The sequence below is a fragment of the Hypanus sabinus genome, chromosome 17 (assembly GCF_030144855.1).
Source record: "Hypanus sabinus isolate sHypSab1 chromosome 17, sHypSab1.hap1, whole genome shotgun sequence".
Classification (NCBI taxonomy): domain Eukaryota; kingdom Metazoa; phylum Chordata; class Chondrichthyes; order Myliobatiformes; family Dasyatidae; genus Hypanus; species Hypanus sabinus.
The window spans coordinates 7,332,271-7,359,320 of NC_082722.1; the positions used below are offsets into that span (position 1 = coordinate 7,332,271).

Here is a 27,050-nt window from a genome sequence, read left to right on the forward strand (position 1 = left end):
TGTCCATGGCCTTGCATGTTATAAGACTACTGTCCAGGGCCTTGCGTGTTAACCTATAAGGCAGGTTAATGGGCAGTACTTGGCACTCTGTCCTCCCTTCTGTCTTCTCTCCTTTCTTAGAACCCCACTTATAGCGAGTCCTTATAACAACAGTCCTAATGAATGCATGCAGCAGAGAGTATCAAAATCCGGTGTATTATCACTGATGTATGTTGTGAAATTTGTTGTTTTGAGGCTGCAGTACAATGCAATGTATAAAATATCGTATAAATTACATTACAAGAAATATAAATTACTGCAAAAGAGAGCAATATACTGAGGTAGTGTTCATGTGTTCATTGACTGTTCAGAAATCTGATGGTAGAGGGGAAGAGGCTGTTTCTAAGACGTTGAGTGTTTGTCTTCAGGCTCCTCTACCTTCACGTTGACAGTAGTGAGAAGAGGGCATGTCCTGGGTGGTGGGGGTCCTTAATGATTGATGCCACCTTTTGGAGGCATCGCTTTTGAAGATGTCCTCAATAGTGGGAAGGCTAGTGCCCATGATGGTGCTGGCTGAGTTTACAACCATCGGCAGCTTTTTCCGAGTCATGTGCAGTGGTCCCTAATGAATTATAGCCACAGGCATGCTTTCTCATGACTGCATCAATATGTTAGGCCCAGTTAAGTCAGTTAATTCCAACACTTTGTTTAGCCCAGTGGTCATCAGCCATGCAGGGAAGGAGGAATAGTAGATCCTGTAAACGGAGGCCTGGGTATAGGCGAGAACCCATCAGTTTTTCCAGGGACAGTGCAAAGTTGTCCTTGTCCTGAATAATAGAAGAATAAGCTGGACAAAGAAGGGAGTCATGCTTGGTTTCACTGTTGAATTCAGGACACCTTGAGAAGGGCATCAACGCCTTGGAGAGGTTGTAAGACAGATTTACTGAAACACTATTTATACGACAATGTGTTGTTCCCCACTGTTAACCTTCACATGAAGCGCTAGCTAGTTTTAAGCTGGAGAGATGAAAGGATAGAAACCTCGTGCACCTACCTACACATGCTGGATTTTCGGGAGCTCGAGCTGCTGGGGGAAGATGGTGGAGTCTGGTAGGACCAGGTATAGTCAGAGCCCTTCAGGTCCTTAATCACCTGCAGGAGAAACACAGAGGTAGATTACTCTGGGAATATGGGGCAAGCAAGACTTTACGGGGAAACAGAGCCCAGCAATACAACCGGTAATTTTATGCCATTGTAAACAGTCCTTTTAAGATGTCTGCTATCAATAAGTACAATATTCTCACCAACTGCCCTGCACAAAACTGGACCATATCACAGAGTGCACAGCACCTGTAGATGTTAGTTGGTCCCAAGGGATTGCCTCCTCCATAGGGATACTCCACCTAGACTATCACTTTCCCAAAGGCCCTCCTCAGACCAGCCCCTTACTCCCCAAAAGCCTGTCCAGCATCTACAAAGCTTGATGGAAGACTCTCCACTTGCCGGATATGAGCAGCTTCAACAACACTGAGGAAGCTCGATACCATACAGGATATAACAGTCCGTTTGAAAGTCATCCCATCCACAATCAGTCACTCGCTCCGCCACCAACACACAGAAACAACAGTTTGTACCGTCTACAGGATGCACAGAACAGCTCAGCCAGACTCCTCAGACAGCACCTTCCAAACCCACCACCTCTCCCAGCTGGAAGGACAACGGCAGCAAAAGCACGGACACCACCAGAAACTGGAAGTTGTTCTCCAAGTCACATACCATCTGACTTGGGAATTTATCACCGTTTCCTCACCATCACTGTGTCAAAACCCTCCCTAACAGCACCCAAACCTCAAGGATTGCAGTGGTTCAAGATGGCAGCTCATCACCACCTTCTCCAGGGTAACTAGGGATGGGGAAAAAAAACATTGGATCAGCCTGCAAAGTCCAAGTCCCCTGAATGGATGAAACAAAACTGGGAATATCTCTCCCACAATGGGCTCCCTTTAGTCCAGAATGATCTTCCGACTCCAGCGTTAGCATCCGCCACCTCTTCTCCCCTACCAATGTGGCTCTCCACTCCTGTCCAATCCATACATCTATTTCTCAGACCACTCCCTTTTCCTTCAAAGTCTATCTCAGACCACGACAGACGAAACCACCACTGGACAATTTTGCTTTTTCATCCAGATATGGGCAGCATGAAACATTCCAAAGTTTACACAATTTCAGGATTAATACCTCCACCCTGACAGTCATGTCAATCACTCTATGCAGAATTTCCTGACCTTGGCACTAACCTTGTACTCTGTTAGGGCAAGAGTTACTCTGAAACAGCAAACCTGGTTCAATTTCTCCTTGCTCTTTAAGCCTCGTAAACTCTACAAATTAGACCCCAGGTGGCAGCACTGTGGTTAGATCACCTTTCCCTACCCGAACTTCCAGACCATTATTCTGAAATAGCCCGGAGAAACATACCTTTGTAGGAAAGGAGTGTCAAAACCAGACTTACAAACAGTGCAACTTAAACTGAAGCTACCAAACAATTTAATTTAAAAAGCTAGTTCGAAATTCAGAGTGAATTTATTTATCAAAGTATGTATATGTCACCATATACTACCTTGAGATGCATTTTTCTTACAGGCACTTACAGAAAAATACAGAAATGCAAAAAAATGTTATCAAGAACTATACATAACATCTAATGGGCAAAGGACAAATAATAAATAAATAACACTGTGTGTCAGACAGAGTGGTCAGCAGCACTGGGGCTCCACAGGGGACTGTCCTGTCTCCCTTTCTCTTCACCATCTACACCTCGGACTTCAACTACTGCACGGAGTCTTGCCATCTTCAGCAGTTTTCTGATGACTCTGCCATAGTTGGATGCATCAGCAAGGGAGATGAGGCTGAGTACAGGGCTACGGTGGGAAACTTTGTCACATGGTGCAAGCAGAATCATCTGCAGCTTAATGTGAAAAAGACTAGGAGCTGGTGGTGGACCTGAGGAGGGCTAAGGCACCAGGTCCAAAGGGTCAGTGTGGACATGGTGGAGGATTACAAATACCTGGGGATACGAATGGCCAATAAACTGGACTGGTCAAAGAACACTGAGGCTGTCTACAAGAAGGGTCAGAGCCATCTCTACTTCCTGAGGAGACTGAGGTCCTTTCACATCTGTCGGACAATGCTGAGGACGTTATACGAGGCTGTGGAGGCCAGTGCTATCACGTTTACTGCTGTGTGCTGGGGCAGCAGGCTGAGGGTAGCAGACACCAGCAGTATCAACAAACTCATTCGTAAGGCCAGTGATGTTGTGGGGGTGGAACTGGACTCTCTGACGGTGGTGTCTGAAAAGAGGATGCTGTCCAAGTTGCATGCCATCTTAGACAATGACTCCCATCCACTCCATAATGTACTGATTAGGCACAGGAGTACATTCAGCCAGAGACTCATTCCACCGAGATGCAACACTGAGTGTCATAGGAAGTCATTCCTGCCTGTGGCCATCAAAGTATGTCTGTCTGTAAATAATACTGAGAACATAAGCTGTAGAAAGTGAGTCCAGTGACAGTAATATTGATGTGGAATCATGCTTACATAGAACATAGAGTACAGCACAGTACAGGCCCTCAGCCCACAATGTTGTGCTGACCCTTGAACCCTACCTCCCATATAACCCCCCCCACCTTAAAATCCTCCATATACCTGTCTAGTAGTCTTAAATTACACTAGAGTATCTGCCTCCACCACTGACTCAGGCAGTGCATTTCACGCACCAACCATACTCTGAGTAAAAAACCTTCCTCTAATATCCCCCTTGAACTTCCCTCCCCTTACCTTAAAGTCATGTCCTCTTGTAATGAGCAGTGGTGCCCTGGGGAAGAGGCACTGGCTGTCCACTCTATTTATTCCCTTTAATATCTTGCATACCTCTATTATGTCTCTTCTCATCCTTCTTCTCTCCAAAGAGTAAAGCTCTAGCTCCCTTAATCTTGATCATAATCCATACTCTCTAAACCAGGCAGCATCCTGGTAGATCTCCTCTGTACCCTTTCCAATGTCTCCACATCCTTCCTATAATGAGGCAACCAGAACTGGACACAGTACTCCAAGTGTGGCCTAACCAGAGTTTTATAGAGCTGCATCATTACCTCACGACACTTAAACTCCATCCCTTGACTTATGAAAGCTAACACCCCATAAGCCTTCTTAATTACCCTATCTACCTGTGAGGTAACTTTCAGGGATCTGTGGACATGTGCCCCCCAGATCCCCCTAATCCTCCACACTACCAAGTATCCTGCCATTTACTTTGTACTCTGCCTTGGAGTTTGTCCTTCCAAAGTGTACCACCTCACACTTCTCCGGGTTGAACTCCATCTGGCACTTCTCCGCCCACTTCTGCATCCTATCAATGTCTCTCTGCAATCTTTGACAATCCTCTACACTATCCACAATACCACCAACCTTTGTGTTGTCTGCAAATTTGCCAACCCACTCTTCTACCCCCACATCTACATCGTTAATAAAAATCACGAAAAGTAGAGGTCCCAGAACAGATCCTTGTGGGACACCACTAGTCACAACCCTCCAATCTGAATTTACTCCCTCCACCACAACCCTCTACTTTCTGCAGGCAAGCCAATTCAGAATCCAGCTGGCTAAACTTCCCTGAATCCCATGCCTTCTGACTTTCTGAATAAGCCTACCGTGTGGAACCTTGTCAAATGCCTTACTAAAATCCATGTAGATCACATCCACTGCACTACCCTCATCAATATGCCTGGTCACCTTCTCAAAGAACTCTATCAGGCTTGTTAGACACGATCTGCCCTTCACAAAGCCATGCTGACTGTCCCTGATCAGACCATGATTCTCTAAATGCCCATAGGTCCTATACCTAAGAATCTTTTCCAACAGCTTTCCCCACCACAGACGTAAGGCTCACTGGTCTATAATTACCCGGACTATCCCTACTATCTTTTTTGAACAAGGGGCAACATTCGCCTCCCTCTAGTCCCCCGGTACCATTCCCGAGGACAAAAAGATCCTAGCCAGAGCTCAGCAATCTCTTAACTTGCCTCATGGAGCAGCCTGGGGAATATTCTGTCAGTCCCTGGGGACGTATCCGTCCTAATCTATTTTAACAACTCCAACACCTCTTCTCCCTTAATATCAACATGCTCCAGAACTTCAACACTTCAACCTCATTCATATTGTCCTCACTGTCATCAAGTTCCCTCTCATTGATGAATACCAAACAGAAGTATCCATTGAGGACCTCGCTCACTTCCACAGCCTCCAGGCACATCTTCCCACCTTTATCTCTAATCAGTCCTACCTTCACTCCTGTCATCCTTTTGTTCTTCACAATTGAAAAATGCCTCGGGGTTTTCCTTTACCCTACTCGCCAAGGCCTTCTCATGCCCCCTTCTTGCTCTGCTCAGCCCCTTCTTAAGCTCCCTTCTTGCTACCCTATATTCCTCAATAGCCCCATGTGATCCTTGCTTCCTAAACCTCATGTATGCTGCCTTCTTCCACCTGACTAGATTTTCCACCTCACTTGTCACCCATGGTTCCTTCACCCTATCATTCTTTATCTTCCTCAGTGGAACAAATTTATCTCTAACATCCTGCAAGAGAACCCTAAACATTGATCACATATCCATAGTACATTTCCCTGCAAAAACATCATCCCAATCATACAAAGTGGAAACAGGTCATTTGACCCATCACAGCCATGATGGTACATGGGCGTCTGCCTCTATTAATCCCAGCTTCCAGCAACGTGGCACAGGGCAGCATGGTCGCATTCTGGTTAAGGTGATGCTGTACAGCGCCACCTGCGTATTGGGCTTCAATTACTGAAGGAGCTTGTATGTTCTCCCCATGATCACGTGGGTTTCTTCACACATTCCAAAAGGGAGAGCATTACCAAGTTGTGGGGTAGCACCAGAATTGTGGTGACACTTGCAGACCGCTCCCAGCAAAGCCTTGGACTGTGTTGGTCAAATGAAACACTTCACTGAATCTTTCCATGTACTTGTGACAAATAATGCTAATGTCATCTTTGTTTATGACTGTTACCTCCTATCCCCAGGCAAAGTGACTTTGCTTCCAGTGTGCTCCAGATACTCATCACTCTCTGGGTGAGAAAGGGTCCCCTCTAAATCTCTTAACCTTCACTCTAAATCTACATCCTCTAGTTTTATCTACTGCTAGTTGTGAAGTACACCACAACTTCGCCAGAGCTTGAAAAGGAGAGGATTTGCGGGCTTTTTCAGTTTTTTTAAAAACGGCCAAGCAATAGGAGCTGAAGACAGCTGGTCAGCTAGCGCACTATAAAAGAAATTCTGTCTAGCAAAGCGGCCATTGTCGGAGTGGACTGAGTCAGAGTGGGATGGCTTTGGCTCAACAGGCAGAAGTGACGGTAGGTTGTTGTTGTTGATTCTCATTTGATTTCTTTTTGAACCAGTAAGTTTAGAGAGAATGCAGGCAGGATCCTGGAATGCTCCTCTTGCAGGATGTGGGAAGTCAGGGAGACCTCTGGTGTCTCTGATGACAACACCTGCAAGAAGTGCAGCCAGCTGCAGCTCCTAACAAACTGCGTTAGGGAACTGGAGCAGGAGATGGATGACCTCCGGATCATTCGGGAGAATGAGAAATTTATAGATAGTAGTTTCAGGGAGGTAGTTATGCCAAAGGAGCAACAAACAGGTAATTGGGATGGGGAAAGGGTAGGCAGAGCTGGTGTGGCCATTCCCCTCACAACAAGTCTACTGATTTGGATACTGCTGGGGGGGATGACTTACCAGGGACGAGCTGTGGCAGCCTGATTTCTGGCACTGAGTCTGGTTCTGCAGTGCAGAAGGGAGGGTGGAAGAAGAGGAGAGCGGTAGTGATAGGGGACTCGATAGTTAGAGGTACATACAGGAGGTTCTGTAGTCGTGACAGAGACTCCCAGATGGTTTGTTGCCTCCCGGGTGCCAGGGTCAGGGATGTCTCTGATCGCGTGCACAGCATTCTGAAATGGGTGATCAGCCAGATGTCATGGTACACATCAGTACCAATAACGTAGGAAGAAAGAGTGAGGCAGTCCTGGAGAGTGAGTATAGAGAGCTTGGTAGGAAGTTAAAAAGCAGAACATCGAGGGTGGTAATCTCAGGATTGCTACCTGTGACACGTGCCAGTGAGGGTAAGTGTAGGATGCTCTGGAGGATGAACATGCGGCTGAGGAACTGGTGTACAGGGCAGGGTTTCAGATTTTTGGATCATTGGGACCTCTTCTGGGGCAGGTGGGACCTCTACAAGAGAGACAGGTTACACCTGAACTACAGGGGTCCAATATCCTTGCAGGGAGGTTTGCTAGTGCTGTTGGGGAGGGTTTAAACTAGATTTGCAGGGGGATGGGAACCAGAGTGCCAGAGCAGATAGTGGAGCGGGGGTGAAAATAAATGATGTTAAAAGCTTATGCAAAGTCAGAAATAGAAGGTTTGTCTGTAGTGGTAATAGTCTTCTGAGCTGTGTCTATTTCAATGCGAGGAGTATTGTTGGGAGGGCTGATGAGCTAAGAGTGTGAACTGACACATGGAATTATGACATTATAGCCATTAGTGAAAGTTGGCTACAGGCGGGGCAGGACTGACAGCTTAATGTTCCAGGGTTCTGATGTTTCAGACGTGATAGAGGCATTGCTAGTCAGAGAAAATGTTACAGCAGTGTTCAGGCAGGACAGATTAGAAGGCTTGTCTACTGGGGTTCTATGGGTGGAGCTGAGAAACAGGAAAGGAATGAACACAATAATGGGGTTGTATTATAGACCACCCAATAGTCAGCAAGAATTGGAAGAGCAAATCTGCAAAGAGATAGCAGACAACTGCAGGAGACAGAAAGTTGTGATTGCAGGGGATTTTAATTTTCCATATATTGATTGGGACTCCCATACCGTTAAAGGTCTAGACGGGTTAAGATTTGTAAAATGTGTTCAGGAAAGTTTTCTGAATTAATATATTGAGGTACCAACCAATGATGATGCAATATTAGATCTCCTTTTAGGAAACAAGTTAGGAGCATCTCCAACACCATCACAGTGAGCACGGGGACCCCCCAGGACTGTGTGCTCAGTCCACTGCTGTTCACTCTGCTGACCCACGACTGTGCTGCAACACACAGCTCGAACCACATCATCAAGTTCGCTGATGACACAACCGTGGTGGGTCTCATCAGCAACAACGTGTCAGCTAGAGAGGAGGTGCAGCGGCTAATGGACTGTGCAGCCAACAACCTGTCTCTTAATGTGAACAAAACAAAAGAGATGGTTGTTGACTTCAGGAGGACACGGAGCGACCACTCCCCGCTGAACATCGACGGCTCCTCAGTAGAGATCGTTAAGAGCACCACATTTCTTGGTGTTCACCTGGTGCAGAATCACACCTGGTCCCTCAACACCAGCTCCACAGCAAAGAAAGCCCAGCAGCGTCTCTACTTTCTGCGAAGGCTGAGGAAAGTCCATCTCCCATCCCCCATCCTCATCACATCCTACAGGGGTTGTATTTGAGAGCATCCTGAGCAGCTGCATCACTGCCTGGTTTGGAAATTGCACCATCTCGGATCACAAGACCCTGCAGCAGATAGTGAGGTGTGCTGAGAAGATCATCGGGGTCTCTTCCCGCTATCACGGACACTTACACTACATGCTGCATCCGCAAAGGAAACAGCATTATGAAGGACCCCATGCATCCCTCATACTATCTCTTCTCCCTCCTGCCATCTGGGAAAAGGCTCCAAAGCACTCGGGCTCTCACAACCAGACTATGTAACAGTTTCTTCCCCCTAAGCTATCAGACTCCTCAATACCCAGAGCCTGGACTGACGGCTTGTCCTATAGTCCTGTTTATTATTTATTGTAATGCCTGCACTGTTTTGTGCACTTTACGCAGTCCTGTGTAGGTCTGTAGTCTAGTGTAGTTTCTCTGTGTTGTTTTTTTTTTACGTAGTTCAGTCTAGTTTTTGTACTGTGTCATGTAACACCATGGTTCTGAAAAACGTTGTCTCATTTTTACTATGTACTGTACCAGCAGTTATGGTTGAAATGACAATAAAAGTGACTTGACTTGACAAGACAAGTAACAGAAGTGTGTGTTCCAGTGATCATAACACCATTAGTTTCAACTTGGTCATGGATAAAGATAGATCTGGTCCTCGGATTAAGGTTCTAAACTGGAAAAAGGCCAAATTTGAAAAAATGAGAAAGGATCTAAAAAGCGTGGATTGGGACAGGTTGTTCTCTGGCCAGGATGTGATTGGTAAGTGGGAGGCCTTCAAAGGAGAAATTTTGAGAGTGCAGAGTTTGTATGTTCCTGTCAGGGTCAAAGGCAAAGTGAGTAAGAATGAGGAACCTTGGTTTTCGAGGGTTATTGGAAATCTGATGATGAAGAGAGAGATACATGACAAGTATAGGCAACAAGGAGCAAATAAGGTGCTTGAGGAGTATAAAAAGTGCAAGAAAATATTTAAGGAAGAAATCAGGAGGGCTAAAAGAAGACATGAGGTTGTTTTGGCAGTCAAGGTGAGGGATAATCCGATGAGCTTCTACAGGTATATTAAGAGCAAAAGGATAATAAGGGATAAAATTAGTCTTCTTTAAGATCAGAGTGATCGGCTATGTATGGAACCAAAAGAAATGGGAGAGATCTTAAATGGTTTTTTGCAACTGTATTTACTAAGGAAACTGGCATGGAGTCAATGGAAATAAGGCAAATAGTGAGGCCATGGAACCTATACAGATTAAAGAGGAGAAGGTGCTTGCCATCTTGAGGCAAATCATAATAGATAAATCCCCAGGATCTGACAGAGCAGTCCCTCGGACCTTGAAAGAGACTAGTGTTGAAATTGCAGGGGCCCTGGTAGATATATTTAAAATGTCAGTATCTATGGGTGAGGTGTCGGAGGATTGGAGGATAGCTCATGTTGTTCGGTTGTTTAAAAAAGGCTCTAAAAGTAATCCGAGAAATTATAGGCCAGTAAGTTTGAAGTCGGCAAATTATTGGATGGAATACTAAGAGATAGGATCTACAAGTATTTAGATAGACAGGGACTTATTAGGGAGAGTCAATGTGACTTTGTGAATGGTAGGTCATGTTTAACCAATCTATTAGAGTTTTTCCAGGAGGTTACCAGGAAAGTGGATGAAGGGAAGGCAGTGGATATTGTACACATGGACTTCAGTAGGGCCTTTGACAAGATCCCGCTTGGGAGGTTAGTTAGGAAGATTCAGTCGCTAGGTATACGTGGAGAGGTAGTAAATTGGATTAGACATTGGCTCATTGGGAGAAGTCAGAGAGTGGTAGTGGAGGATTGCTTCTCTGAGTGGAGGCCTGTGACTAGTGGTGTGCCACAGGGATCAGTGCTGGGTCCATTGTTACTTGTCATCTATATCAATCATTTGGATGATAATGTGGAGATTGGATCAGCAAATTTGTTGTTGATACAAAGATTGGAGGTGCAGTGGACAGTGAGGAAGGTTTTCAAAGATTGCAGAGGGAATTGGACCAGCTGGAAAAATGGGCTGACAAATGGCAGATAGAGTTTAATGCAGACATGTGTGAGGTATTGCACTTTGGAAGGACAAACCAAGGCAGAACATACAAGGTAAATGGGAGGACACTGAGGAGTGCAGTAAAACAGAGGGATCCAGGAATACAGATACATAATTCCCTAAAAGTGGCGTCACAGTTAGATAGGGTAGTAAAGAGCCTATATGACCCTACGCATATTGGCCTTTATAAATCAAAGTATTGAATATAAGAGTTGGAATGTTATGGTGAGGTTGTATAAGACATTGGTGAGGCTGAATTTGGAGTATTATGTGCAGTTTTGGTTACCTAATTACAGGAAGGATATTAATAAGGTTGAAAGAGTGCAGGGACTTGAGAAACTGAGTTACCGAGAAAGGTTGAATAGGTAAGGACTTTATTCCCTGGAGCGTAGAAGAATGAGGGGAGATTTGAAAGAGGTATATAAAATTAAGACTGGTATAGATAGAGTGAATGCAAGAAGGCTTTTTCCACTGAGGCTAGGGGAGAAAAAAAAGAGGACATGGGTTAAGGGTGAAAAGGGAAAAGTTTAAAGGGAACATGGGGGTGGGGGGCTTCTTCACACAGAGAGTGGTGGGAGTGTGGAATGAGCTGCCAGATGAAGTGGTAAACATGGGCTCACTTTTAACATTTAAGAAAAACTTGAACAGGTACATGGATGAGAGGTGTATGGAGGGATATGGTCCAGGTGGGGGTCAGTGGGACTAGGCAGAAAAGTTGTTTGGCACAGCCAAGAAGGGTCAAAAGGTCTGTTTCTGTGTCGTAATATTCTATGGTTCTATGGTTCTAGCTATGATGTGACACACAAAACCACAGCCCAGCCCACAGGAATGGTATATTGCTGTTTTTAGCAGGGGAGTTTTTTAAAAATATATCAAAGTAAACTTCATTCATAATAAGGAAAATTATTTACAAAAATAGCCCGTGCAACGTCTTTTCATGTTTACATTCATAAGACACAATACTGTAAGATGTATGAGCAGAATAAGGCCACTCAGCCCATCGAGTCTGCATTCATAGTCAATTCATTAAGTCGAGTTCTATTACATTCCAACAGGACTGCTGCCACTTATGTGCACCTTGGATTTGTAAGCTACCACAATAATTCAGGGACCTCCTGACCCAAAATGGCTCCATGTCCAGTAGCAGAAGAACACTACAGATGCAGCTGAGCGATGTGTGCCCAGACATTCAGAGGCAGAAGGTAGGAAAAGGTACTGGAAAGGCTTCCAATTCAGGTAGCTCACAGTCGTCAAGCAGGAGTCCCGCACTAGACAGTCCCAGTGCGGGGATTAAACAATGAACCAGGTTCCCTGAGCACCATTCAAAAACTTCTTGAAACTTCTTGGCAGTGTGGAGGATCAGAGGGATCTTGGGGTCCGAGTCCATAGGATACTCAAAGCTGTTGCGCAGGTTGACTCTGTGGTTATGAAGGCATACGGTGCATTTACTTTACTCACTTTAATCCTTTTCACTCCCTATGGGGCATAGGGCCTCGACAAAAGTCCTCCACTTTCTGCGATCTCTCGCAGATGTTTTTGCAGTCTCCCAAGTTTGGCCGGCGGCTTTCAGTTCATCCCAAAGCCTACGCCTCCAGGTTTGCTTTGGGCGACCTCTTCTTCTCTTCCCTTGTGGATTCCATTCAAGTGATTGCCGAGTGTGTCAATGTGTGGCTGACCCATCTCCACTTCCTCCTCCTTATCTGGAATACAATGGGCTCTCGGTTTGCTCTCTTCCTTAGGTCTAGGTTTGACACTCTGTCGTACCACTTGAGGCAGAGGATCTGTCGGAGGCATTTGTTGAGAAAGGTCTGGATCTTGTTGCAGCTGGTGTTAGTGATTCTCCATGTTTCGGATCCATATAGCAGGATGGCTTTCACATTGGAGCTGAATATACGGAGCTTAGCTTTGACAGAGATGGCCGTAGATCTCCAAACAGGTCGCAGGGTTGTGAAGGCATGTTGGGCTTTTCCGATCCTTGCTCTGATGATACTATGCATTGGCCATCAAAAATGGGATTGAGTTTAAGAGCCGAGAGGTAATGTACAGCTATACAGGACCCTGGTCAGACCCATTTGGAGCACTGTGCTCAATTCTGGTCACCTCACTACAGGAAAGAGGTGGAAACTATAGAAAGGGTTCAGAGAAGATTTACAAGGATGTTGCCTGGATTAGGGAGCATGCCTTATGAGAATAAGCTGAGTGAACTCAGCCTTTTCTCCATGGAGCGACGGAGGATGAAAGGTGACCTGATAGAGGCCTATAAGATGATGAGAGGCATTAATTGTGTAGATAGTCAGAGACTTTTTCCCGGGGCTGAAATGGCTAACATGACAGGGCACAGTTTTAGGGTTCTTGAAAGTAGGTACAGAGGAGATGTCAGAGGCAAGTTGTTTTACGCAGAGTGGTGATTGGATGGGATGGGCTGCCAGCGACAGTGGTGGAGGCTGATATGATAGGGTCTTTTTACATGGAGCTTAGAAAAGTGGAGGGTTATGGGTAATCCAAAGTAATTTCTAAAGTAAGTACATGCTCGGCACAGCATTGTGGGCTGAATGGCCTGTATTGTGCTGTAGGTTTTCTATGTTTATATTATGGGTTCAGCCAGCTGGTGGCATAGTGGCATCAGCGCTGGTCTTCAGGGCGAGAGGTCCTGAGTTCAAATACAGCCGGCTCCTATTAAGAGCTGGTGACCTCTTAAAAAAAAAACTCACCCGGCAGAAGGCAATGGCAAACCACTGCTGTAACTTGACTAGTACACGATTTCCCAATACAGGTTTCCCCTGCTATCCGAAGGTAGAGCGTTCCTATGAAACCATTTGTAAGCCAAAACATCGTAAAGCAAAGAAGCAATTACCATTAAATTATACGGAAAAAATTTCTGAGTGTTTCCGGACCCAAAAAAATAACCTACCAAATCAAACCAAGTAACACATAAAACCTAAAATAACACTAACATATAGTGAAAGCAGGAATGATATGATATACAGCCTATATAAAATAGAAATATTGTATGTACAGTATAGTTTCACTTATCAAAATCGGGAAGACAGCAAGCCAAAATCGATGTGGAGGAAAAAAAAATTGGCACATACAAGCATGTGCGCACAGCTGCCCCAACAAGGCTTCACGGTCATTGTAGTCTTTCTTGGGGTAACACACGTATAAAGAGGGCGTCTTTTTATCGTAAAAGCAAAAATCCTCTTTGGTTAGCGAAAACAGGTACTAATGTAGGTCTCTTACGAGCTGTCGTAAAGCGAACATTTGTAAAATGGGGGGCTACTTGTATGTCAGGGCGGCGTGGAAGGGAATCATCCGCAACCTGGAAATAATTCCAGATGCAACGTACCTATTATTGGTTGAAAAGTTGCCTTGAACAGTTGTGCTTTTGAACAAGGGCAGGGTGAGATTGCTGATCTGCGAGATAACTCACTGACTGCACTGCCCTCTGAGCAGTTTTAGGCTAACCAATTACACTGGAATTAACCACTGCTTTGGGTCACATCTACCCCAGCTAACAACTCGCAGCCTGGACTAAGACCTGAGACAATGGTAGCCCTGCCCTCAATGTCACATCTTTGTACTGTGATTCCATGTGCCCTGGGATGAGAACTGTTCCTTCAGCCCCATTTCATCTACTAATGCAGCCTCAATACATACTCACCCACTCACCCATGCACACCAGTCATGTCCACTTCCACCTCCACCCTGCAGACATAACCACCCATGCATGCATCCACCAACCCATCAGGCAATCATACACCATGCACATATCCACTCACCACTCATTCACACACTACCACACCCACTCATCCATGCACGTATGCACCCACCAACTCATGCATACTGTGTTGACCACCTACACAGTAATGGACCAGTGGAGGCATCCATTCACTCCAGCCACATGCCCGTGCCACTAGAGGAAGTGTAGAGGATGCTGCACACCGTGGTCTATCCTTACCTGCTCACTGGCTGGAGGCAGCTTCTGTGGTTCTGCTGTCTGGATGACAAGATCATCAACAATTGCCTGGAGGTGGGTGATCTCACCCAGCATCGCGATCTCCCCATCCTAGAGAAAGACAGCATGTTAAACCTGGCATGCCTGGCGAGTGGGCCAAATGGCTGCACTCTTCCTTCCCTGCCCAGAGGAAAGAGCATGATGAACTAGAGACAGAGTTTCAAAACTCTTTGCACGCAAACCCAGAGTATAATTGACTTCAGGGCATCACAGTCAAAACCAAACAAGCTCTCTCACCCGTACCAGATTCCAAAGCAGTAATAGGAGAACAGGATGGCTTTAACCCTTCCCTTGCTAAGGGAATAGAGTCAGGAGTGTAACACTGGGAGTGAGTCCTCCAATCTAATCCAGATTCTTCACATACAGGATAAGGGATTGCCGAAGATATGTCACTGGGCATGATCTATTTGAGGGATTCCATTTAGGGAGGATGACTACTCATTCTGTGTCCGTCTTTAATGGGAGACAATGAGCTTATGAGTAGTTGGAGGCCTACTTTGCCTTCTGCTTGACCTCTGTTCCCCTTGAAGTAATTACTAGCTCACTATACCTTCTCTAAATTGTCAAATGAAGTTGCCACTAACCCCCAGGGATCCAACTTCTGCCAATGGTTTCCATTTACCCAGACCTGGCTAGGACTGCAGTCGCTCGTGATGGGCATTGTGTATTTAATATTTTAGTAATGCTTGAGTAATATTGAAAATATATCGCTTGATCAAGCATCCTTTGTTGTTTATTTAATGCATCGCGGGTTATGTGTAGAAGTATGTAAATAGTATACGTTATCACGCCACATCATATGTGAACGCCTTGCTAAAAGTAAAATGAAACTAATTACACATATCCTGGACTCCCATGTTTCTCTTTCGATTGATTTTATGTTTTGGAGTTACAAAATGTAACAGTGGGGAATAGAATCACTGGCAATGAGATTTCAAGCCTCATCACGATGGGAAAACAACTCATCCTGGCTCTCCTTAAGGTTTAGAGGTGCAGAGTACGCTGGGTGATACTGAACTAGTTCGCATTTCACCCAGTTACAGAGCTCCTGGGCCACACATGGACCTGGTAAAGAACAAAAAGCCATACAGCAATACATAACAGATACAGGCCCTTCGGCCCAATGAGTCCATGCTGACCAAGGTACCCAATTCCTGCAGTTAGCTCCTTTTCCACCAAGCCAGGCACTCATCAAAGTATTTAATGACTCTATTGTACCTGCCGTAAACACCTCCTCTGGCACCTCATTCCATATACTCACCACCCATCCTGTGAAAAAATTTTTCCCTTCTCAGCCTAAATCTGTGCCTGCTAGTTTTGGCCTCCCCTACCCTGAGGAAAAGACTGTTACTATCTAGCTTGCCTACACCCCTCATCATTTTAAACATTTCTATAAGGCCGCCCCTCATTCTCCTACATTCCAAAGAATAAAGAACCAGCCTGACCAGTCTCTCAGCCCCTCCAGCCCTTGTCAACTTCCTTGTAAAACTTTTCTGCACTCTGTCTTGTTTACCTACACCTTTTCCATAACAGGCTGATCGAACACCACTCCAACAGTGGCAACACTGACAACTTAGACAACAGCAGTATAATGTCTCAACTCCAATACCCAGTCCCCGGACCGAGAGCCAGTGTGCAAAAAAACACCTTCTCAGCCTGGGTCACCACTCTCGATGCACTACGCACTTGTACTCCTCTTCCATTACACTCTCTAGTGTCCTGGCACAGTCAGAATATTGTGCTCAGTTCCGGATGCCCCATTATAAGAAGGATATGAAAGCTTTAGGGAGGGTGCAGAGATGATTTTCCAAGCCACTGCCTGGATTAGAGTACATCTTATAACGATAGGACCAGTAAGCTAGGGCTTTGCTCTTTGGAGAGGAGGATCAGAGGCGATTTGATAGAGGTGTACAAGATGAAAAGAGGTATAGACTGAGTGGGCAGCCAGAGACATTTTCCCCCCAGAGTGAAAATGGCTTACATGAGCAGGGTATAATTTTAAGGTGATTACAGGAAAGTACAGAGAGAAAGTCAGAGATAAGTTTTTTTAAAACACAGAGAGTGGTGAGTGCGTGGAACGCCCTGCTGGGGTGGATACATCAGGGACATTTAAGCAACTCTTAGATTGGCACATGGATGATGGAAAAAAAGGGCCTTAGATCTTAGGGTTGATTAACAGAGGCTGCGGTGTATTGCTTTATGTCCATTCTTGGTATGGATATAAAGGAGCTGCCTCTCCATCTGCTTTTAAAGATGGAATTGGTGAATTAATTACACTTGTTGGGAACTTCCTACATTTTTCATGTGATGTAATTGGCTGGGGCAATCGATTGGCAGTGTGCCCACTTTATCAGCCAGTGGGAACAGAGGCAGGATTCACAGGAGACTGCGGACGCAGCAATCTGCTGAACACAGTAGGTCGAGAAGCCTCAGTGAGGAAGAGGAACTGTCCACATTTTGGGTCAGACCCTGCCTCAGGGATACATTCAAAGGGGGAATCCAGGCAGTAAGAACAGCCTCTCCTAGGCTGCTTATAAGACCACGAGACCATAAGATATTGGAGAAGAAACAGGCCATTCAGCCCATCGTCTGGTCCACCATGGCTGTTGCATTATTTGTCTCAACCTCCCTTCTTCTGTCTTCTTCCCATTACCTTTGACACCCTGACTAATCAAGAACCTATTAACTTCCACTTAAAATAAATACAATGACACAGCCATCTGTGGCAATGCATTCCAGACTCACCAGCCTCTGACTAAAGGGATTCCTCCTCATCTCTGTTCTAAAGGGAAATATTTTACGGTGGTTAATAAAATCATGAGGGGCAGATAAGTCTTTTTCCCAGGATGAGGATTCTGGAAGCAGGGGGCACAGTTTTAAGGTGAGAGAGGTAAGATTTAAATGGGACATGAGGAGCAGGATATTGGGTATATGGAACAGACTCCAGGGGAAGTGGAAAAGACGGGTACAAGTGCAGTGTTTAGATAGGTACAATGATAGAAAAGGTTTAGTGGGATCTGGGTCAAATGGGACCCACTGAAGTTGGCACCTTGGTTGGGCCAGTCCGTTTCCACTCCATGATGCCTGACTCATGTTTCCAGCAGTTTCTGGTTTTATTTTAGATTTCCAGCATCTCCAGGGCACTTTTTTATTTGTTTCTTTTCAACACGTTACAACTGCCTGGACCCTCCCACTTAGAGCAACGTTGCTTCTGCACTCGTTTGGTACTGAGGTATGGGCCTTACCACCACGGGCTGTAGAAAGGTGATGAAGGTGCAAAAGCGGCCCCTCTCCTCGATGAGGGCCTTCCGCACAGCCTGCTTCTCCATCTCCTCCAGCAACAGGTACATGTCGTTCACATCCTGCACGGCGTTCTCCACCTGAGGCCTAAGGTCACCCTTACCTGGAAGAGGGAACAGAGAGCAGTAGGGCTTCACCGCGGACATACTCAGGAGCCTGGAGACTGCCAGCTCGAGTTTCGTGCAGTACTAGTGTGAGATGTAGGATAGAGGGTCTTCACACTAACGCTGGAGTTGGGAGAGTGTCTGTTGGGGAAATATGCAGCCAGTTCCCATCCGCTACACTGATGACAAGAACAGGTGTCAGAACAAGGTGAAGTCATGGAGCAGCTGAAGAACAGGCCACAGAGATGAGGAGCAGACAGGGCAATCTTCTCAGTGACAGAGTGAGTGAGACAGAGAGAGAGTGTGTGTGTGTGAGAGAGTGTGAGTGTGTGAGGGAAAGTGTGAGCGTGTGAGAGAAAGTGTGAGCGTGTGAGAGAAAGTGTGAGCGTGTGTATGAATGTACATGAGTGAGTGAGAATATGTAGGCGGGTGAGTGGGTGGTTAAGTGAGGGTGAGGGTTGGTGAGTGTGAAGGTGAGTGAGTGAGTGGGTGAATGAATGAGTGAATGTATGTGTATGAGTGTATATGAGTGAGTGAGTGTGATAGTGTGGGTGAGTGAGTGTTAAATAATATGCGCATAATGCAATAAACATGGATGTAAAGCACAGAAATAGGCTTTTCAGTCCATTGAATCTTTGCAGTCCACCATGCCTACCTACAGTTCTGTGCATCTGTCCAGTTACCAGGTAACAATGCTACTGAGCTAAGATAAAGCTAAGTACTCTTATTTCTGTTTCTGAAGCACCTTCCTGTTTTAACCAATACACAGTACAGTGTAAAAGTCATGGACACCCTCGCTAAATATACGTGCACATTACTGAGTTTTAATCACACTAGCCTGCAATCCAACTACCTTTCTAAATGCCTCCTAAATGTTGTTACTGCTCCTGCCTCCACCAATCCTCCTCTGGAAGCTCATTCCAAATACCAACTTCCCTCTTTGAAAATCTTACCCCTCAGATTCCCTTTAAACCTCTTACCTTAAAACCATGGCCTCGACTTTTAGACACCCCTACTGTAGAGGGAAATAGATCCAGCCCAGGTTACATTCTGGTGAATCTTCACTGTACACTCTCCAGTTTAATCTTTTCTACAGTATATTGGTATGTCTATGTGTACATGTGCACACGTGTGTGAGGCGGTCCTGAGGGAAGAGAAAGCAGGGCACTGTTGCTGCTACGGTGGCAGATGTGCAAAAAGCACGCCGATCATTTGAATTGGGGACTGGGGGGAAATAAACCATTCTCATGCCCGTGATAATAAACCTGACTGTGATTCAAGGTATCCTTTAGGCTGAATATTGAAGCTGGGAGATGCTGTGCTCACGGCAGGTAGCACCAAAAGTGCAGTTGCACCAATGACACGCTCGGGGCGATGAGCTTCTGGTCTTTTTGTGAGGGTTCAACGAAGGCCCCGATGTTCCCAGAAAAGAAATGTGTGATGGGTGAACTGTGGCCCCTTGGGCGAAGCTGGGTAAACATCACGTCAAGTGAAGTGCAGAAAGATGTTCCCAAAACATCTTTATGTAGACACGAGCATTAGTGTGACCTACCCTGGAGGGAATGGCTTCCGTGTGTGATAAACACCAGGGAGAAGGCAATGCCAGGAAGAGCGAGCCTGTCCCCTGCAGGCCACTGTTGGTACTGTCACTAACACAGATGGATTCATGGCTTTTGTGCAGGATTTAAAGTCGCTAGTGCGGGCTGGGGAGGGAGTAGCTAGTGCAGAATTTAGTTCTCTTTTACCCAGGCTTCAGCCCTGCTTATCAATCCACTTGTTGGGAGCTGGGCATCACTGAGCAAGGCATCTATTGCTCATCCCTAATTACCCTTGTGAATGTGGGGACAATTTTAATTAAATTTATATTCTTCTTGCAAATGTTGTGTCTAATGCCATATGCTCCGATGTTGCTCCAAGTAAGATTTTCATTACACCTGTGCATGCGTATTCTTTTCCACATGACAATAAACGTGACAGATACATTGCACTGTAACTTGCAGGCTGAGTTGGTGGCAAGCAAGGCAAATGCAAAGTTAGTTAGCATTTATTGCAAGAGGACTAGAAGATTAAAGCAACAGTGTAATACTGAGGTTTTTTAAGCATCAGTCAGACCCGCACTTGAAATACTTGTAAGTGGTTTCAGGGCCCTTATTTAAGAAAGGATGTGCGGGCATTAGAGACAGTCCAGAGAAGGTCCACGAGAATTATCCCAGGAATGAAAGGGTTAACTTAAGAGAAGCACTGATAGCTCTGAGCCTGTACTCACTGGAGTTTAGAATGGGGGGGGGGGGTGGATTTCACTGAAACCTATTAAATATTGAAACCCCTAGATAGAGTGGACATGAAGAAGATGTTTCCCGTAGCGGGGAAAGCCTCAGTCACGAGGGCACAGTCTCAGAATAAAGGGACATCTATTTAGAACAGAGAATGAGGAGGAATTTCATATGCCAGAGGTAGTCAACCTGTGCAATTCATTGCAAAAGATGGTTGTGGAGGCCATGTCATTAGGTATATTTAAAGCATAAGTTAATCGGTTCTTGATTAGCCAAAGGTTATGTGGAGAAGACAGGAGCATTGGCTTGAGAGGGATAATGAATTGGTCATGATGGAATGATGCAGCAGATCAGATGAGCCAAATGGCCCGATTCTGTTCTTATGTCTTATGGTCTTAGGACATTACACATGAGGAATATTGTGTTCTGTTCTGATTGCCTCATTATAGGAAGCATGTGGAAGCTTTAGAGAGGGTGCAGAGGGGATTTACTGGGACGCTGTCTGGACTACAGGGCATGTCTTATGAGGATGAGTTGAGTGAGCCAGGGCTTTCCTCTTCGGAGTGAAGGAGAGTGAGAGGTGACTTGACAGAGATCTACAAGATGATAAAAGACAGATCAAGTGCATAGCCAGAAAATTTCTCCCTGGGTGGAAACAAGTGGGCATAATTTAAAGGTGATTAGAGGAAAGTATGGGGTGGCATGTCATAAGTAAGTTTTTTTTTAAATACATAGAGTGGGTGAGTGCCTCCCAGGGGTGGTGGCAGAAGCTGATACATTAGCAGCCTTTAAGAAACTCTTAAGACTGGCACATGGATAATAGAAAATTCGAAAGCTGTGTATGAATGAAGGATTAGATTGATCTTAGAACAGGTTAAAATGTTGGTACAACATTGTTGGCCAAAGGGCCTGTACTGTGCTGTAGAGTTCTGTGTTCTACGTCCTGGTTGAGATTAGGAAATTTAGCATGGGCAGACAGCAGATAGACAATAGCCAATTCTACAAGTTTCAATCAATTCTGAACATGAACACAGATACCCCCTGCCCTGAGCAATAACGGATACTATATTTAGAAACGCCCTCTGCCTCAGTGATGACAAAGTTTGTGCATAGGCTACGCCATCTTCTCAGAGCTACTATTGGGGATTCCCAGATTCAAGAACAGTCATGTACCTCCCTTCAAACATTTGGTTCTTGAAAAACTGGCACGACCCTAATCACTAGCTCAGTACAGCCATTTCCAACTAGAAGGATTTTGCTTTGCTTGACTTGTGCATTTTCTGATATAATATCGTATTATATATATTTACTTTATGTTTCTCGAGTGAATGTTGTACCTCCAGTGCCCTTGATGTTGCTGCAAGTTTTGCATTTCACCTGTGCATACACATACTTGTGCAGATGACAACAAACTCGACAACAGATATACTACACAACACTAACAAACATTGCACACCAATAAGTCACAAGTCAACTGCACAGATTCACCCCCAAATAATAAAATACTACACAGACCCACAGCATAATAATAAGCAAACTGCACAAATGCACCTTACAGTGGCAACAGGCAGAATATAGAGACACCTGACAGGAACGCAGTCTGCGACAGTCATGCACAAAGGCAGAAGGAACAAGGTGCAAGGTGGGTAGCCATTCCAGATTACAGCAGTGACAGGCAAGTGAAGTGATGGCTGAACAGTCAATGCAGAGAGCAAGTGCTAGGATGAGACCTGCTGAAGTAAGGTTCTGGGCTGTGCCCCGTCTCAACGAGCAGCATCGTTACCCTGGCACTAACCACCATGACCCATCACACACTCCACATCTGCGGGGTAAAGCTCCCTATGCACTCCTCCCTCACTCACTCCCAAGGACATGGTTAGACACAGAATAAGATTCCCTGTCGCACACTCGGGGCACAGGTTATACACACAGTAAAGTTCCCTGTAAACCATCCCAACACTCACTCCCAGGGCAGGCACTCCATGATGCAAAAGACAATATTTTAATTTATCTATTCGTTGGGCTGATTTGAAAATGAAAAAAACAAATTGGGGCAGGAAATAAAAGCTAAAAAAGGTGGTTTGGACACAGAGCAATACTCAACATACACAGTCAAATGAACACTCAAAAGGTATGGGGAATGATGGTTAAGTACAGTGTAAAACTCCTGCTACACTGTCCCATCAAATGGTGAAGGTACAGCAAGAGATGGTAACAGATTAAACCCCCCTCCACAATATTTCATCCATCTCAAGACCAACATTCATATTTCTGCGCCCAACTATAATCCTTCTAAGCTGGACACGGATAAGGTTCAACATCACAGGAAAGTTTTAAACACTGACATGACCCCATCACTCGTGCAAACACACTGACCCGACCCAATCGCTCGTGTAAACACACTGACCCGACCCTAGCACTAGTGCAGACACTGACCCGACCCAATCACTCGTGCAGACACACTGACCCGACCCTAGCACTAGTGCAGACATACTAACTCGACCCAATCACTCATGCACACGTACTGGCCTGACCCAATCCCTCGTGCAGATACACTGACCCGACCCAATCACTCGTGCAGACACACTGACCCGACCCAATCACTCGTGCACACGTACTGGCCTGACCCAATCCCTCGTGCAGATACACTGACCCGACCCAATCACTCATGCAGACACACTGACCCAACCCAATCACTCGTGTAGACACAATGACCCGACCCAATCACTCGTGCACACACACTGACCCGACCCAATCACTCGTGTAGACACACTGACCCGACCCAATCACTTGTGCACACACACTGACCCGACCCAATCACTCGTGTAGACACACTGACCCGACCCAATCACTTGTGCAAACACACTGACCCGACCCTAGCACTAGTGCAGACACTGACCCGACCCAATCACTCGTGTAGACACACTGACCCGACCCTAGCACTAGTGCAGACACTGACCCGACCCAATCACTCGTACAGACACACTGACCCGACCCTAGCACTAGTGCAGACACTGACCCGACCCAATCACTTGTGTAGACACAATGACCCGACCCAATCACTCGTGTAGACACAATGACCCGACCCAATCACTCGTGTAGACACACTGACCCGACCCTAGCACTAGTGCAGACACTGACCCGACCCAATCACTCGTACAGACACACTGACCTGACCCTAGCACTCGTGCAGACACTGACCCGACCCAATCACTCGTGTAGACACCCTGACCTGACCCAATCACTCGTGCACACGTATTGGCCTGACCCAATCACTCGTGCAGACACAATGACCTGACCCAATCACTCGTGCAAACACACTGACCCGACCCAATCACTCGTGCAAACACACTGAACCGACCCCAGCACTAGGGCGGACACTGACCCGACCCAATCACTCGTGTAGACACACTGACCCGACCCTAGCACTAGTGCAGACACACTGACCTGACCCAATCACTCGTGTAGACACACTGACCTGACCCTAGCTCTTGTTCAGACACACTGACCCGACCCAATCACTCGTGCAAACACACTGACCCGACCCCAGCACTAGGGCGGACACTGACCCGACCCTAGCACTAGGGCGGACACTGACCCGACCCTAGCACTAGTGCAGACACTGACCCGACCCAATCGCTCGTGTAGACACACTGACCCGACCCTAGCACTCGTGCAGACATACTAACCCGACCCAATCACTCGTGCAGACACACTGACCCGACCCAATCCCTCGTGCAGATACACTGACCCGACCCAATCACTCATGCACACGTACTGGCCTGACCCAATCCCTCGTGCAGATACACTGACCCGACCCAATCACTCATGCAGACACACTGACCCGACCCAATCACTCATGTAGACACAATGACCCGACCCAATCACTTGTGCACACACACTGACCCGACCCAATCACTCGTGTAGACACACTAACCCGACCCAATCACTCGTGCAGACACACTGACCCGACCCAATCACTCGTGCACACGTACTGGCCTGACCCAATCCCTCGTGCAGATACACTGACCCGACCCAATCACTCGTGCAGACACACTGACCCAACCCAATCACTCGTGCAGACACACTGACCCGACCCAATCACTCGTGCAGACACACTGACCCGACCCAATCACTCGTGCAGACACACTGACCCGACCCAATCACTCGTGCAGACACACTGACCCGACCCAATCACTCGTGCAGACACTGACCCGACCCAATCACTCGTGCAGACACACTGACCTGACCTTAGCATCGTGCAGATACACTGACCCAACCCTAGCACTTGTGCAGACACAATGATCTGACACTAGCACTTGTGCAGACACTAATCGGACATGGTGATAGCATGAAAGGCACAAACACTCGTGCGAGTGAGAAAGATTAGCTGCATCAGAGAGACTTACCAAGGAGCTCTACAGGGAGGAGAGGAAAGGGAGAGAGGAAGAAGGTCAGAGAAGGCAATGGGAATAGCAGCATTAGTGACCAGGCGGAAGGTATGAGTAGAGTACCCTAGCTCATTTCTCACAAGCATAGCTCTAGGGTTGAGAATGGGCATCTGTGAACACCTCACTTTAACACCACGGCTGAACGGAACCTGGTTGGGGTTATTTCATCATCGGTCATCTTGGGCTGTACTGGGATCCAAACCACTGCTAACTATCACCAAGTACCTCACTTGGATACAGAGCAGCATCCAGTGCCCCGAGAAGGGCAATAGGTAATGGCCAGTGTCCAGAGAGGAACAGTGGCCTAGACAATGACCAGTGCCCCGAGAAGGGCAATGGGTAATGGCCAGTGTCCAGAGAGGAACAAGCCCAAGGTACTGACCAGGGTCCGGTAAAGTCAGTGATTTATGTACTGACCAGCAGTGTTCTGGTAATGACCAGTGTCCAGAGAGGGATGATGCTCTGGATACTGACCAGTCCAAGGAAGGGAGATATCCTGGCTTGAGAGTTTCCTATTTGAGGTCACATAGAAACATTCGTATCCTGGTGACCCCACCTCTCCCACTGGGGTTACAAGTCAGAGCAAACTAAAGCCCAGCTATTGCCCACTCACCTTTCCGTGCCTTCTTCTGGAGTTTGAGAGTGTCAGACGATTTCTTCTTTATCTCGTGTCGAGCTCGTTTGTACTCTGAGGATAAGGAACAGAGATGAAGAGGAATTTCTTTAGCCAGAGAGTGGTGAATCTGTGGAATTCATTGCCAGAGATGGCTGTGGAGACCAAGTCATTGGGTATATTTAGAGCGGAGGCTGATGGAGGTTCCTGATTAGTTGGGGTGTAAAAGGTTATGGGGAGAAGGCAGGAGAATGGGTTGAGAGGGACAATAAATCAGCCGTGATCAAATGGAGGAGTAGACTCAATGGGCTGAATGGCCTAATTCTGTTTCTATGTCTAACGGTCTACGACTATGGGGTAATTGTGATTTAAACATAACATCGGTACATTCAATAAAAGCCCGAGTGATTACTCTCTCACCTGAGCTGCTAGTTTTTATTTGATTAATATTCATGAAAAGAATAAAAATGATATAATCATCAACGTTAACTAAGCCATGGGGAAGATGGGCACCATGTGTTACAGCTCAACGTGTTGACTTTTCCCCAGAGTTTTTCCACTGTGTTGATTTTTCAGAATCAGGTGTTGAGACTCATTCTTCTGTGGCAGCAGGACAGTGCATGACATTTCAATGACCATAAGCTCCAAAAATAAATGGGGCAGAAGAGAAATGCTGAGGGAGGAACAACACTGCTACCTGCTGGCTGTGAAGGGAGTGGGTGGCAGCCGAACTCGTTCTGAGTGTGAATCGTGGGAAGGGACACAGAGCTCACTCTATTACCTTTGGCATGGTCCTTGTCCAGCTGGTTGACAGACTTTTTCCAGTCTTCTATCCTCTCCTGTAAGGGGTTGATCAGGCTTTCCATCAAGGCACTGGGAATGGAAACAGGAACATGTTGACATCAGAGAGACTGGGAGATAAAAAGGTAGGGGAGAGCAAGGGGAAAGTGGGGGTGTGAGAGGGTGGAGAGGGGCTGACAAACAGAAGTACGTCCTTGGTCATTGCTGTATAGAGGCCTCATTCCCCACATTCCCCTCATCCCCACCCTCTGGGTGCATTCCTCAGCCAGCAGAGGTACTGTTGCCTGGCCTTGACAATTCAGTTAGAGAGACAGCACAGCAAACGTCCCCTCATCATGAAAGGGGTAAATTTAATTCTATCCCAAGCCAATGACAATGAATGAGTTCTATGGTGTCGTGGCTGTCTGTGGGAAGACGAACCCGAGGGCTGAAGACTGCATACATACTCTGAAAATAAGCATGCTTTGAATGACGGATCAGTTCACTAACCCTCCTGTGTCACTTGAGAGAGTCAAGTGAGGGGCAAACACTGACCACATTGCTGGCTGCACGAGGACATGCTGAGGGGAGCACGGAAGCTGGCTGCACAAGGACGTGCTGAGGGGAGCACGGAAGCTGGCTGCACGAGGACGTGCTGAGGGGTGCACGGAAGCTGGCTGCACGAGGACGTGCTGAGGGGTGCACGGAAGCTGGCTGCACGAGGACGTGCTGAGGGGTGCACGGAAGCTGGCTGCACGAGGACATGCTGAGGGGTGCACGGAAGCTGGCTGCACGAGGACGTGCTGAGGGGAGCACGGAAGCTGGCTGCACGAGGACGTGCTGAGGGGTGCACGGAAGCTGGCTGCACGAGGACGTGCTGAGGGGTGCACGGAAGCTGGCTGCACGAGGACGTGCTGAGGGGTGCACGGAAGCTGGCT

The 27,050-nt window shown here is 46.6% G+C and overlaps 1 protein-coding gene across 8 annotated transcripts in view; it reads right to left on the reverse strand.

Annotated features, from left to right (window-relative positions):
* Positions 1–27,050, reverse strand: part of mtss1lb (MTSS I-BAR domain containing 2b) — a 199,851-nt gene that overhangs the window by 34,099 nt on the left and 138,702 nt on the right. For all 8 annotated transcript variants that reach the window (XM_059992513.1, XM_059992518.1, XM_059992516.1 and 5 more), the window contains exons 5-9: positions 26,114–26,205; positions 25,333–25,407; positions 17,837–17,994; positions 14,535–14,642; positions 1,034–1,131 (exon numbers count right to left, since the gene is read on the reverse strand). In XM_059992513.1, the coding sequence (XP_059848496.1) occupies positions 1,034–1,131; positions 14,535–14,642; positions 17,837–17,994; positions 25,333–25,407; positions 26,114–26,205 (531 nt within the window). The remainder of the gene's footprint in view (positions 1–1,033; positions 1,132–14,534; positions 14,643–17,836; positions 17,995–25,332; positions 25,408–26,113; positions 26,206–27,050) is intronic.